Source organism: Platichthys flesus, chromosome 7, assembly GCF_949316205.1.
Source record: "Platichthys flesus chromosome 7, fPlaFle2.1, whole genome shotgun sequence".
Classification (NCBI taxonomy): domain Eukaryota; kingdom Metazoa; phylum Chordata; class Actinopteri; order Pleuronectiformes; family Pleuronectidae; genus Platichthys; species Platichthys flesus.
Genome location: NC_084951.1, coordinates 17,108,703 through 17,123,998, shown reverse-complemented (window position 1 = coordinate 17,123,998; position 15,296 = coordinate 17,108,703). Strand labels below are relative to the sequence as shown.

The 15,296-nt window shown below is 41.0% G+C and overlaps 1 protein-coding gene across 2 annotated transcripts; it reads left to right on the top strand.

The window, feature by feature from the left end:
• The first annotated feature begins 1,531 nt into the window (after window positions 1–1,531).
• On the top strand, window positions 1,532–4,760 carry kcna10a (potassium voltage-gated channel, shaker-related subfamily, member 10a). 2 transcript variants are annotated; one of them, XM_062391095.1, is made up of 2 exons: window positions 1,532–1,594; window positions 1,775–4,760. In XM_062391095.1, the coding sequence occupies exons 1-2, from the start codon at window positions 1,532–1,534 to the stop codon at window positions 3,257–3,259; spliced, it is 1,548 nt and encodes a 515-aa protein (XP_062247079.1). In that variant the 3' UTR covers window positions 3,260–4,760. The 2 variants fall into 2 exon arrangements, with proteins under 2 accessions (XP_062247079.1, XP_062247077.1); XM_062391093.1 differs by having other exon boundaries at window positions 1,532–4,760.
• The last annotated feature ends 10,536 nt before the right edge of the window (window positions 4,761–15,296 follow it).

Here is a 15,296-nt window from a genome sequence, read left to right as displayed (position 1 = left end):
CAACCCTCTTGATTCGTTTTAGAATAATGTATCTTTTCAATTACTTTTAGAGACAGAAATTTAAGAGTTGTCAGGTCTTTCTGTTGCATTCAGCAGAATTAAATAATAAAGGCCGATTATTGAAAACAAATTAGGAATTCGAACAGCAGAGAAATATCATTGGCTAATTTCTATATTCTGATCTAAGAAGTCATTCCGGTCAAGGGTTGAAGATCGGAGGAGAGAGGGGTTGGATTGAACAATTTAGCTGATTGGTGATCTGTCATTAAAGCATGTTTTTTTGTGTCCATCATTCTTTCCTCTTTCGTTCTCTCTCATCATCCTGTCCCTCCATCCACCCACTTATCAACTGCCATTCTCTCACTGTCACTTTCCTTCCTCATCTCATCCCACCGACATCCGTCCCCCCAACAATTTCCATGTCATCCTCCTTCACTCAGCCCGACTCTCCTTCCCCCCAGCAGGATTGGTATCACTGGAGTTGTAGGTGGTGACTCATCTCTGGAGTCTTTAATTAAACATCTGCAGGTGTCAGCACTCGATCACACACATGCACACGTGTACAGTGTAGGCACAACGCACACACAGATCCACACTCAGACAAATGCATCCTCACAAGTCAGCCTACATATGGTTCAGGTCTTTATGTATATGAAAGATACATTAAACAAAGACGTGAAAACAAACATGTGAATAGAAACAGTCAGACTAATGTATTCTGAAGGCGAGAGGACATTAAGGGGCCCGGTCAAGCTTATAAATGAGCCCTGGTGTTTGGAGGAAGTGAAGCCCATGCTATCGCAGCACAGCCATTTAATTATGCACTAATGTATGCACGGCTCCGGTTGTCCTGTACTACCCTCTCCTCATACAGCCTGACTTCAGGTCACTAACAAATAAGCCCTCCATTAGCTTCACTTATTTCCAAATGTTTGGTCACTGTTTTGTTTAATCTTCTTTTCATTTTCACAGTTACATGACTGATCACAGTGCCTCCACAATAACAGACTGTGGAAATAAGTTTCAAAGACTTCACTACTACGTCTGTCTTTCCAAACTGATCAAATCTCCTCCTCATGCCAGCGTTATACTGCTTAATCTTTTCTTTATTTATATCATTCTCTAGCAAACCTCAACCTCTTCTTCCTTTTTCTCCCCTCATTTCCGTATCTGCAACTCTCACCCATCTTTCTGGTGCTGGTCGTTTCCAGAGAGATGGGTGTCTAGGAAATGAGGAGTCATGAAAGTATATGTACTTCCAGACATAATATTCTTGTCAGCCAATGACAATTTTCACAAAACAAACCCTTCACCATTGACAGGAAGACACTAAATTTATTTTTCTCTCTCTCTTGTGTCTCTCACTCCGCAGGATGGGGAATTCGTCCTGTTTGTGTAAGTTCTGCTGACGACAGGATTCTCTGGTTTTCCGCTGCTGAATCCTGTGACTGAGCTGCCAATCTGTCCACTTGTGTGTTTGTGATTGTCTTGCTCTGGGGTATCAAGGCTTGGCACTGGCTGAACTGCCGCCATGGAGGTGGCCCTGGTCAACTTTGAGAGCCTGGAGGAGCTTGACGGCAGTCTTGAGGATGAGGTGGACAACTATGCTGATGAGACCACAGCTCTCACGGTGGACCTACCCCCAGAGGACACCAGCTCAGGCGGCAACTACCTTCTGCGAGCTTCTCAACTTTCCTCTACTCCCTCCCATCACAGTACTGTGCCCTCCTGCATTTGGGAATCCACCTCATCTTCACCCATTCAACAAGCACAGACACTGGTGGTGCCCCAGTCCCCTACGCTACCATCCCCAAGCAGGCAGGGGCGCAGTAGCTGTGCCAGCCTAATCTCCAACTGGAAATTGCTGCTAAGTAGTGAGGGCACTAAGGAGAGTGAGACGATCTTCAATCGGCTTGCTAAGGAGTGCTGCGAAGATTTATTCGCCGATAAACCAGGTCTCGATAATGGAGAACAGAAAGTCATCATTAACATTGCTGGTCTCCGATTTGAGACGCAGTTCAAAACCTTGGACCAGTTTCCTGAAACCCTGCTTGGAGACCCTTTGAAGAGAATGGAGTACTTCGATCCAATGAGGAATGAGTATTTCTTTGATCGGAACAGACCTAGTTTTGACGGAATCTTGTATTACTACCAATCAGGGGGTAAGATCAGACGACCAGCTAATGTTCCCCTTGATGTGTTTGCAGATGAAATTGTGTTTTATGAGCTTGGAACTGAGGCCTTGGAGCAGTTCAGAGAAGATGAAGGATTTATAAAGGATGTTGACATACCTCTACCTTCTAATGACATGTTTAAGCAATTCTGGTTACTGTTTGAGTACCCAGAGAGCTCCAATGCTGCCCGGGGTGTAGCACTTGTGTCTGTTTTTGTTATTGTCATATCCATCATTATTTTCTGCATGGAAACTCTTCCGGAATTTAGAGATGACTCTGACCCAGTTGTACCCACAGCTCTACAACCTTTCAACCAATCCAGAGGCAACACGGCTCCACCTGATACCAAGACCACAACCTTCTCTGATCCCTTCTTCATCATTGAGACCGCCTGCATCAGCTGGTTTTTCTTTGAGCTCCTAGTGAGGTTTTTGGTCTGTCCCAGCAAAAAGGAATTTTTCCACAACATCATGAACATCATTGACATTATATCCATAATCCCCTATTTTGTTACTGTGATTACAGAAATGATCACAACGCCAGAAGTGAACTCAGGGCAAAACATGTCTTTGGCCATTCTTCGTATCATCCGCCTTGTCAGGGTGTTTCGTATATTTAAACTCTCGCGTCACTCCAAGGGACTGCAAATCCTGGGACAGACTCTGAAAGCCAGTATGCGTGAGCTTGGCTTGCTCATCTTCTTCCTCTTCATTGGAGTCATTCTTTTCTCCAGTGCTATCTACTTTGCTGAGGTAGATGAGCCTAACACACAGTTTGTCAGCATACCTGATGGATTCTGGTGGGCTGTGGTTACCATGACCACGGTGGGCTATGGGGACATGTGTCCCATCACCTTGGGGGGCAAGATGGTGGGCACCCTGTGTGCCATCGCAGGTGTGCTGACCATCGCTTTGCCTGTTCCTGTTATTGTCTCTAACTTCAACTACTTCTACCATAGAGAGACAGAGGCAGAGGACAAGTTGCCGTTGAAAGATGCTAATGAGAAAGACATGAAGGCTGAGACAGAGCAGGGTAGCAACACCTCGCTCAATATACCCAATGGCATCTGGCAGACATTCAATTAACTGAAGCACTCTGTTAAGAAGAAGAAGAAACTTCCACAAAGCAGTGTAATCATTTTTAAGATATATAGAATATGCAGAGATTTAACTTTCATGATTTGTCTTGAAGAAGGACTTAGTGAGGTATCTTGTTTGTATACTTAAAAAATATGTTTTATAGTAAAATACAGGGAATACCCTAATTACCTCTTTAGTGTCTATTATGAGAATGACACACTGTAAATATCAAACAAGTCATGTTCAAGATGTCAACATAATAAGAGTTTACTTTGTGTTAGGACAATTTGTTTGTTAAGCATAAAAAAACCCTTATTGTCATATTTCAGCCGTATATATGTTAAAAGATGTTTTTTATAATTGTGTTTTTATTTGTAGTATCTTAGCCATTAATCCTAATGCTCATAGCATTTTGCGCACCAGCTTGACTGCTGAGATTTTGGACACACGGACTTGAAACAAAACTTTAAAAAGAGTAAAATGTCTTTGAGGGCCATGAAAGTACAAGAGTTATAGAGGTTTAACCAGACACATTTAATGAAAATAAAAGAGAAGAGTTAAATGCCACCTGCCCGCTTGTTAGATGGAGCCCCTTCTTGGCTCAATTTATAGGAATGACCTTTCTAAGGCAAACTACTAGAGCAAAGACTTCCTGCAGATGTGCAAAATCATCAAGTGATAGGACTGATGGCCAATCCTACTTAAATAGGACCAAGGTTGTTTGAGAAAATATTGCAAAACACAAATATATGTCAAAAAAAAATGTCAGTAAAATGTGTATCTTGTATATATTTTGTGGGATATAGCCCTGCTGTATTTATTTATTTATTTTCAAAAACGTCATACGATTTCATTGTATTTAGTCATTCTCTCTGATACGTATCATGGGTAACAATACTACACTAATTATGTGGTCTGACTTCACACTATGTATTTAATGGAGTGCCTTAAAATACGTATTTAGGAAACTGTTGAACTCGCCATACACCCATCATCATGCATATATACTTTTTGTTTTTCCTTTCAGCTTGGTTGAAAATGTACAAGTTGTTCCGACTTCTGGCATTTGATTGTGAGAGTTATTTTCCAAAATGCTCTCCGACACAGAAATGCATTCTGACCTGAATACAGTCTATTGTAGCCAAAGTACCGCAAAGATTGAATCTGTTTGGGAAGCATATACCCTTTGGATCTCATGCTATAAACATCATCACTATCCATAAGTGGACATCATATTGACAGAGTAAAAGTTTCAGTTACAATGTGATCAGAAAAAAAAGAGGAAGTAGTGAAAATCCAAAGATGACTGTGAATACAGGGTACAAAGAGAACTGTTACAGGGCTGTTGCAGGACTAATTGTAAATTATGCTGTGTTTATTGCAATGTCAAAAATTGTTTGTTTTTGTATCTGGTATTTACTGATTATAAAATAAATGTTTGAAAGTAAGTGGCATGTAATTATAGCTCCAGGATATTATCTCAAAATAGCTTTAGTCTTGTATAATGTCTGGATATCCGGTTGAGCATAAAATCGAATTAATATTCACACAAAAAAAGTACATTTACCACCAACCTAAATAGAATGCTTTTATTGTTTACAAACACAAGTTATTTCAGATTAAAGTTAGCTATTGTGTAAGTTGTTAACCTTTATTTGAAGTTAAAAAACGTCAGTTGTCTGTTACCAAATAAAGTCATATTTTTAGTTGGTTCATCAATTACATTGTTCAGTGTTATATGCATCCTCAAGGAGATGATACTTCAGCTTTATGGATATAAAGATGATTACAGGGGTTATACACTCTGTCCATTTTAATGATATAAATGTCAGTCCCTTATCTGTAAAGTCACAGTTAAGTAGCTACTCAGAGGTGGACTGGCCTGAAGGGATGACCGTGTGTTGTCATGACTACAATAGGTGAGAGTTTATCACACCAACAAGACCATTACACTGTATTTGCATTCGTAAATATCAGCATATGACTTACTGTTATAATGATGCAATATATTCTGGAATTTTAATAATGTGGTGGTCTGATGTTCTTTAGAAGGGTGGGTGTACGTGTGTGTGTATGTGTGTGTGTTCTTGTACAGCTGTCTTTGTGAGGACCAGTTGGAGTCTACAACCTACGGAGTGAGGACATTTTGGGAAAGTAAGGACCTTTTGGCAGGTCCTCACTTTGTGACCCCAATTTAATGTACTGTTTGGGGGTTAAGACTTGGATTTATCGTTAGGGTTAAAATAAGGGTTAGGTTAGGTTAGGTTAAGGGTTAGGGTTAGGCATTTAGTTTTGATGGTTAGGGTTGGTGTAAGGGGCTAGATAATGCATTATGCCAATGAGTTTCCTCACTAAGAAGCTGTAAAAATGTGTGTGTGTGCTCCAGGTTACAGAAGAAGAAAGTAAGAGGTGTCGGTATTCTTGTAATTTCTCTTTATTGCCTTTGGTGTTTACCTTCGGGGAAGAAAATGCCCCATGTTTTATACGATTTCCTATTAACCATCAGTAGTGAGTCTCTACTTTCACCGTTATGTTACTGCCACACGTACACACACACACACAAACACACACACACACACACACACACGAAAAGGTTGAGGTCACATTAAAGCAAGTGAATCAACAGTGTCACTGGAGATCTTCCAGACAACAACAGGATGCCAGCCTCTGGATGACAAGGAGTAGATGGGCTATTAATGGTGGCCGGCTTCACCCGATACCCTTCTCTGAGGAACCACCTCAGAACCTTGTCTCGGCCTGAGGGAGCTCCTAAAACCTAAGGCTATAGATTCACTTCATAGACTTGAAGCAATAAATTGTGGAATCACTCCACAAACAGTAAAACTGCTTCACAGTCACCAACAAGACCCTAAAATAAGTTTTTTTTAGACCCCCCGAAGAGGGAACACGTGAAACTAATTTCTTAATACAAAATAGCAATAAAAAATCGCTGTCATGCACTTCCTATGAAGTAGCTGGTGGGCCAAGGTGAAGATCTCTTGTTGACTAAATGTTTAAGGATACTTAATCCACAGTCGTACGACCGCGTCTGATATCAACATCGTTTTCTGTGACTAATATACAATTTGCTTCTGTATAAACATATTCATACCGTTGATTTTCAAGTTCTTGATATTCAATGCCTCTAAATTAAATCAAACTTAGAACATAGCAACTTATGAAAAACACAAATTAAAATTGTTAATATCAGTGTCGTCTTATATTGTGCACAAAACTCTAGCAGTAGGTTTTACTCAGAGTAAGGGGTTTCTAATATACAACTGTCACAACAATGTTTTGCTAAAGAAAATGTCTAATTACCAAAGATCTACTCACAGTCAACTTTAGAGCGGATTTTATTCCGTACCTCAACCAACTCATTATGCAGTGTTGGGAACATTAACAAAAACTCAGAATTCTCTTGATCCCAGTCTTGTTTTCCAACTACTGCAGTAAAACAGGTTGCAGTTCCTCTAACCTTAGAACAGGAACCCTACACTATGATAGGATGCATGTCTCAGATTATGACCATAGGACATCCAAGGGCAAAGAGTGAAAACAGAGCCACTGATGAAAAGAGAGAAAGGAGGGATGAATGACACTGGGGAGGAGACGGGATCTTTGAGTCCACACACTACCTGTTGTATGGTAATGGAGTGTCAGACACATGGATAGGTTGCAAGTGGGTGTGGAAATAGCCTCCAAGTGAAATTTATATCTGCCTCCCACTTAAATCTGCAAGTTCAGACGACACATGCTCTCACACACAAAACACAACTGATCCTGTAATTTTGAAATTAAGTCTTTATCAAGGACATTTTTAGTATTATAATTGTGTCATTTAGTAGTGTTATTGTGATTTGCCAAACCAGAACAAAATTGTTACATGTTACTTTTGCACCCAAAAAACTGGTGCAGGTCAATAAAATATGTGCCTTACATTTTCAAGGTGACATCTTTGATGTCAAGTTAGAATAACAGAGACTCGAGAGGAGCTACCGCTTGAGTTCTGCATAAGTGAATTAAAGGAAGTGATTCTAAGAATTTTCTGGTGCCCTCATGGGATTCAATCTCAAATCTGAAAAGGACATAGCCAACAACCTAAATTTTAAATCCAGATATCATCCATCATATCAGCGAGGACTAAAGCAGCTTTTGATATTAATCCCAGTGTCTGTTTTTTCTGCGTGTGTGTGGGTTTGAGTGTCCCACATTCTCATGGCACTATGAGGTTTTAACTACAGCCAGTCAAACTGATGGGCTCCTTAACAAGGTTGAGTCAGACGAGGTCACTCAAATTGTATTCCATTACAGTCACCAGATACCTCATCAAAATTGTAATTGGAAACGTAATCCGAGGGGTTTCCCAAACTCTGTAATAGAGACTACCAGATTACTTTCGGTATTTTACAAGCAGTGACCCTTGATCTTTGATATTGTTGCTTCTTTCTGGTGTTAGTTGTCCAGTTAAAAGTATTTAGTTCCCCATTTAAAATTCATTTAAATATTTAGAAAGTAGAATCCATGTCCACCACTGACATGTGCTTGATCGATTACCACAACAGAACAGCTTTCGTTGGTGAATTTGTTTGTTCAAAGAACTGAAACTGCACAGTGGAAGATACTTGTCAAGTGCTTAAAGATGCATGAGAGTGCTCCATCATTGACGAGATGCTTTAGTGGAAAGTTCCACAACGGAGTGGAATATATGGGCAGCAAGTGAGACGACAGACAGAGGAGTCCATAGCAGGTGTAGTAGAGAGAGAGAGAGAGAGAGAGAGAGAGAGAGAGAGAGAGAGAGAGAGAGAGAGAGTTTCTGACTGTCGGGACACAGAGGAAAGCTCTGGCACAAAGTTTATGTATTGTTCAGTCTGGAGCCTTAATCTGTTTACAGTCACATTTTGGGAATTTCTTTCATTGTGGCGCGAGGAGAAACACGTATCAGTGAATTTTAAGGTGAAGACGTGCTTGAAGTTTAGGGAAAGGTTAAGGTCAGAGTTGGGAAAGTAATGATTATTGTTAAGGGGAGAGTATCGTTACAGGAAATTAGTTTATGTCAATGTAACGTGCTGAAGTCCAATCTGATCTTTTTCCTATCAACATGAAAACCATAAATACCAAGGATAGACATTTATAACTTCATCAAACAACAGTGACTTGTCAGCGCTACCATGACAACAACTCAATATTTCGTAAAGAGTTATAATTATTTTCCAGCTTTGGTCAACGTTACTTAGAAACTGCTACAATTAAGGACAAGATACCGTTTCTAAAGACCAGGCCTCATGACTTACAGCAAACACCATCATTACAACCGCTGATGTGTCCTTTAAGGCCCTGCAAGCAGCATTATGTGTCTATTTTTACATTTAAATTATAATTATAATTAAATATTATTATATTATATTATATAATTATTATAATAAGGAAAATGAACAAGTTATGGAAACATTTCCTGAAATAAAGAATTTGGAAAACATTTCCTTTTCATTCATTCATTAATTTGTATTTATTATAAACATGTAAATAACAAAAGAAATTGTACAAAAGTATTATCGAAAACCAGTGATGAGGAAAAATATCAAACACCTAATGATTTAATCTACATATTCAGAAAGGAGTGAGAAGAAGTACAAACTCATTTAATCTCTCCCCTTCTCCATAAATCATTAATTTATAATTATCTTAACCTTAACCAACCTCCTATGAAGCTATAAATATGATGCTGTGCTCTTCATTGTATATAATGTACACAAATTCATGTTGTAATTAAAAAAGCATAAATATACATTTTAAAATTATATTTGGGTTTGGATGGGGCTCAGTCAAATTGGCTGGGCTATCTACTATCAACTACGCTGCATGTGCCCCTAATTGGAAGAAACATCCGGCTCTGGTTGGGTTCAGAGGCCAAAGAGAGAATCCCTGTTGGATTTCGGTCAGGTTTGTCTCCTTTTCTCTTTCTGAATTGCACTCTTTTATTACCGCTCTGTGCCGCTAGCATGCTTGCTCTTGCACCACGTGTCTTGGGCATGAGCTGGAACAAGACATGTGTAATTCTTTACGGCTCTTTGTCACACAGAGGCAGAAGTGGAGAGACAAGCTCCTGCAGTGTCGACATTTTAGTGCACGGTTGCCGTGGGTTCACATGACTTCAGTCAATCTAAAGAAATGAGTGCCGACTAGCAGCTCAGCCTCTGGTCTGTACATGAACTTGATTGCTAAAGCTCAACAGCATCCTATTATTACCACTTGTGGCTGCAGAGGCCACTGTTGCCGGTGTTTAGTCTTGCTTTAACTTTACTCCACACTGGAGCATCTGAGGCCAACAATTAACCGAGACTGTGGTTGCATTTTCTGTGAATGTTTTGAACTGTTTACATGGAACAGGGGGAGCTAAGAATGACACAGGGCTGGAGGTTTGCATAATTATAGCCAACTCAGAACAAAACTGTGATTCACTGCAGCCAGTCATGGGATTCAATAGAGTGGTCACCTCCAATTGGTTTCATTAACATTTCAAACATTATTGTGTAACGGGCTGTTGATGATGAGTCCTTCCAGTTTTCTCTGTGTTAATGTCGTCTCTACCTCAGAAATGACAAACATAAAAAAATAAATTCTCCCTAACCCTTTTACAAAGTTGTAATTTTTTATACTTTTCATTGAAATAACAACTACAGCAATGAAATGTTGTAATGTTTGCATATAGACTTTTGTGCTGGACTCACACTTACGTGTTGCGTTAACACGTGGCATTGCTCGTGCTCAATATTTGGTGCCAGCAGGATCATATAGACATCTTAGGTGCTAACATGCTATGCTAGCTATCAATACAGTGATAAAGAGAAGGGCAGAGGACATACAATCCACGACAAAATACACATATACCGGCCTGACCAGCTTCCTCTGCCTCCTCTTTAACATTAATATGATTTGATTGGTGTTGGGCCACAGTCCAGAGGCTGAACACCAGACACTGGAGCCGACGGTGAGGACAAAGGGTCGTAAAACTTTTGGAGGGAAAACATTCTCCAGCAGGCCTGAGAATCTCCCCCTGGTGGTTGGGAAATGTCCTGAAGAGCCTTCAGGACCCCCGCTGAGTTACAAGCCCCGCCCACTGAGGTCCAACTCTGACACTCAATTGGCTTAAAGCCAGCATCATCCTATGACCAGCACCTCAAGGAGGCAGAACCTCTCAGGTAGAATAAAACCACTGAGACATCAATGCTCGCTGCCATTTTCCCTGCTCTGAAGACGTCAACAGACCCCTCCGGGTCTTTCCAGATGATTTAGTTGCTAAAGGGGGCAACCAGAGTTATTTTCTTTCATTTCTTTCATTTTCTTTTATCTTAAGTCTGATCTTACTTTGATAGAGACTATTTTTGTTTTTAACTTGAAAAGGCCGTGCACAGGAACTCACTCGCTCGCTGGCCGAGCTCAGAGACTTTCTTTCCAAATCCACAGCTGCGTCAACCGCTGCTCATCCCTGCAGAAGAGACGAAGCTGAATCCCGTTCCAAGAGCAAGAGACTTCGCTCTTTTCGGTCCAGCGCTGACCTCCGTTGCAACCACGAGACCCACCGGAGCACCGCTTAAGAGGCCAGGACACTGATTTGTTTTCCAGGAATCCGCCCGTTCGCACGCATCCTGAAGTTTAACGACAGATTCACTGGACTTCCGGGAAATCCGCGCACCACGCGCAAGCAACACCGCGGAGGTCACAGTAAGAGGCTTTATTGTCTGGGCAGAGACTAGTTTAAATACTTAGCGTGTCATTTGTTTGATTGTATGTTTGTTTGTAGATCGCTGATCTGTTTTTAGCCGTGCTACACGGCGGGCCGAGACGACACATCCGGTTTCTTTGTTTACTGTGTTTTTGGGAAGAGCGCGGTACAGAGCCGGTGCTTCCTTTTTGCGTGTTACCGTCAGAGATATTGTGCGGAGATTTACATCTGTTAAAAGATAAATCTCACGTAACTGGACTGCCTGCTTTGCTAGTAGGTGTCTCTGACGATGTTTCCTGATCTCTCTCTCTCTCTCTCTCTCTCTCTCTCTCTCTCTCTCTCTCTCTCTCTCTCTCTCTCTCTCTCTCTCTCCTCCTAAACCTGTTTTTACACACGTCCCGACCTACATTTATACATTTCATGTTACATGGAGAAATCTAGATTTAACGAGCATTTATACATCTCGACGCCATTCGGCGTCAAAACCACGAGATAAGAAATCTCTTTGTCTTAAAGATCCCCTTTGTTAAGGTCAGTGACCAGCAGCCATTTTGCTTTTCGCAACGTGGCGTCACTAAGGTAACCTCCATCTTGGAAGTACGTGAATGTAACATCACCTTGAATTCGGCCAGAGGACGTCACCACGTCATTACGCCATAGCCACTCCCCTTTCTCTTTCTTACACACACACACAGACAGGCAGACACACACGACCACACACACACACATAGATACTCCGTATTACATGTGTGACAATTGTGATAAGTGCTGCTGCTGTTGTTACCATCTTTGAAATATTGGAGTTTGTTAAATGAAGAATCATTGAAATAACATTAACTTTATTTCCCCTTTTTAATAAATACTTTTGTAATTAAAGTATTTGTATTTCTGTGATTATTTGTGCATATGTATGTGTATACAGCTGGATTACTATAGCCTGTGTTCGAACTTAAAACCCTTCATTGTTTATTATATAATCATTAATACTAAATATTGAGATTATTAATATAACCTATATCATTGAGACTGATATTTAAAGATTGAATTGTTGGTCCCTGTAACCAGGGTGGTGCCCCGCGACAATAAGCAATGATTACAGATTTGTATTATTCTTAATTGATAATTTTATTGTTTTCATTAATTATTTTAACTATTATTAATGGATAACCGTATCATTTCTAATTAAATGTGTTACTATTCTTAATTAATAGCTTTATCATTTTTTGATTATTTTTAAGAAATAATTGTTATTTTAATAATCATATTTCCTGATTATTAATAATTAGCCAACGTCAATTCTACTCCTACTATTGCACAACATAAATGGTGCCCCGTGTGAGGCTATATAACTCCAGCTGTATCATAATACTGTGTACAATGATCCAGATTCATTGTCAAAGAAAGAATTTTTTTTTTTAATTTCTAAATTCCCCTGCACCTTTGCAACACAGGTATACTCGTGCCTTGCGTATCTGTGATTGGCTGCAGAGTGTAATCGGTGGTTGTGTATTCGCGATGCACAATAATTATAATTAATTTCTTAAGGAGAAACATAATTCGGAAATTTATTTCTCTTTGAATTTTTTTTTTTATTTGTAATCCCTTTGCACCTGTGCCAAGCAGGTATACTATTGCCTTGTGTATCCGTTGTTGGATGCTTATTGCATATTAGTGGTTGTGTCATCTCAATGCACGATAATTATAATTAATTTTCTTAAGAGGAAAACAATTATGGAAATGTATTTCTCTTTGAATTTTCGTTATTCTTAATCCCCTTTGCTAAGCAGACGTTGTGTATCACTATGGTTGGTTGCTGACTACGTTTCAGTAGTTTAGTAATTTTTTTTTATTGGAGAATTTCTGCATGCTTTGAATTTCAAAGAGACTAACTAGATTTGAGAGACTAGTTACGAGTAGACTAGTTGTTAACCAACTAGGTCTAAAGGATTGAGCCATCGAGCTATCCTACATAGCGCTACTATATAGACACAGAGTGAGGCTCACCTGTGCATCTTGTGTAGTGTTTATTAAGTTTTATTCGCTTTAACCTAAGCAAGCTTGAGCAGCCCACCAGGTGCGATTCGCAATCAGAAGATGAGTAGCATGGACCACCCTGGGGCGAGGGCTCCCTCAAGGCCAGACGACCTGTCGGGGACAGTCGCCAGTCTGAAGAATTTTATAGTGATGCTATAATTAAGTTTTTATCCGCTTTTACCTAAGCAAGCTTGAGCAGCCCACCAGGTGCTTTCGCACTCAGAAGATGAGTAGCATGGACCACCCTGGGGCGAGGGCTCCCTCAAGGCCAGACGACCTGTCAGGGACAGTCGCCAGTCTGATCAATTTTTCCAAGTGATGAAGTGAGTTAGTTGAGGGATTATGATTTAAGTTAATGCGATCCAAGGATTGAAGAACTGACCATACACCTCAACAACACCACTGGTCCGAAATTGAGTTTATCCTATGTTCTGGGTCACCTGGCACTCCTCTGCAAACAGAGGGCCACGCGACAAGCCCAAGAACATGTTGATGCGCTCAGAGTCATGCTAGCAGCATGCCTGGCGGAGCAAGAACAAAAATCCCACAATCGGTTTAGATCTCATTATATGAATACCTCTCAACAGAGAAGTTATTTTTAGCCAATGGAAACCATATCAGTACCAGGAGTATAGATATGGTGACCGAAACCCAAAACATGGGATGCATTCTGGGACAGGAGTTAATGCGGAGAAGTGTGGCTGAAACAGAGAGACATTGTGCCACCTGTTCCTCCAAGCTCTCCTAAAAGACCAGACACTGATCCCCATGTGCAAAACTAAACAAAACTCCCTCTCCCCTCCACATCTGAAAAGGGGGGGAGAAATCCCAACTCCAAACAGAGAGACCACTCAAACCACTCACATCATCAATAGTTGCATGTCTTAGACCATCTGTCAGTAAATTGTATAACGTATGTTCAGGTAGTGAACCTTCTTAGACCTCGTTGAGTGAATCTTGAAGTTCTCTACCACTACGGTTGTGCAGCCCTCCCGGGTAAACTTGGCAATTTACTCTTGGCAGTGCAATTTCCTATATCGGTAGATCTGCAGAACCTAGGAGTAGGATTCATCCTTAATTTACCGATTAGCGAACAACCGAACGTGATTCGCCGTTCTAAATGTGGTGGTTTGACAAGATAACACATGTTTACCTCAGACACCAGCACATACTCAGAATTTCCTTCTGTTTCCTTTTCTTTCATTTCACTCTTCACCGAAATTCATTTGGTATTGTAACAATAACTGCTGATAAGCATTATGTGAAATTGAAAATGTGTGCCGTGTTTTAGAATATATGTTATTTAGCCTGTCTGCCCAGACAATTACCTCTCTCTGTTTAGACTCATGCCTCAAAGACAATTATGCCTCTCTGCCTCATAATGAACTAACTTTCACTGCTTCAACTCCACTCAAGGATTCCCTGTCATGGATTATAACTGGACTCTTGACCTACTTTGCCCTGGAAACCGGGGTCACAACCCAATCTCCAGACCAAAAGGGGGAATGTTGGGCCACAGTCCAGAGGCTGAACACCAGACACTGGAGCCGACGGTGAGGACAAAGGGTCGTAAAACTTTTGGAGGGAAAACATTCTCCAGCAGGCCTGAGAATCTCCCCCTGGTGGTTGGGAAATGTCCTGAAGAGCCTTCAGGACCCCCGCTGAGTTACAAGCCCCGCCCACTGAGGTCCAACTCTGACACTCAATTGGCTTAAAGCCAGCATCATCCTATGACCAGCACCTCAAGGAGGCAGAACCTCTCAGGTAGAATAAAACCACTGAGACATCAATGCTCGCTGCCATTTTCCCTGCTCTGAAGACGTCAACAGACCCCTCCGGGTCTTTCCAGATGATTTAGTTGCTAAAGGGGGCAACCAGAGTTATTTTCTTTCATTTCTTTCATTTTCTTTTATCTTAAGTCTGATCTTACTTTGATAGAGACTATTTTTGTTTTTAACTTGAAAAGGCCGTGCACAGGAACTCACTCGCTCGCTGGCCGAGCTCAGAGACTTTCTTTCCAAATCCACAGCTGCGTCAACCGCTGCTCATCCCTGCAGAAGAGACGAAGCTGAATCCCGTTCCAAGAGCAAGAGACTTCGCTCTTTTCGGTCCAGCGCTGACCTCCGTTGCAACCACGAGACCCACCGGAGCACCGCTTAAGAGGCCAGGACACTGATTTGTTTTCCAGGAATCCGCCCGTTCGCACGCATCCTGAAGTTTAACGACAGATTCACTGGACTTCCGGGAAATCCGCGCACCACGCGCAAGCAACACCGCGGAGGT

What these genes read in the sequence shown, in the direction of transcription:
- kcna10a (XM_062391093.1), top strand. Translation starts at nt 1,532, where the DNA reads ATGGAGGTGGCCCTGGTCAACTTTGAGAGCCTGGAGGAGCTTGACGGC.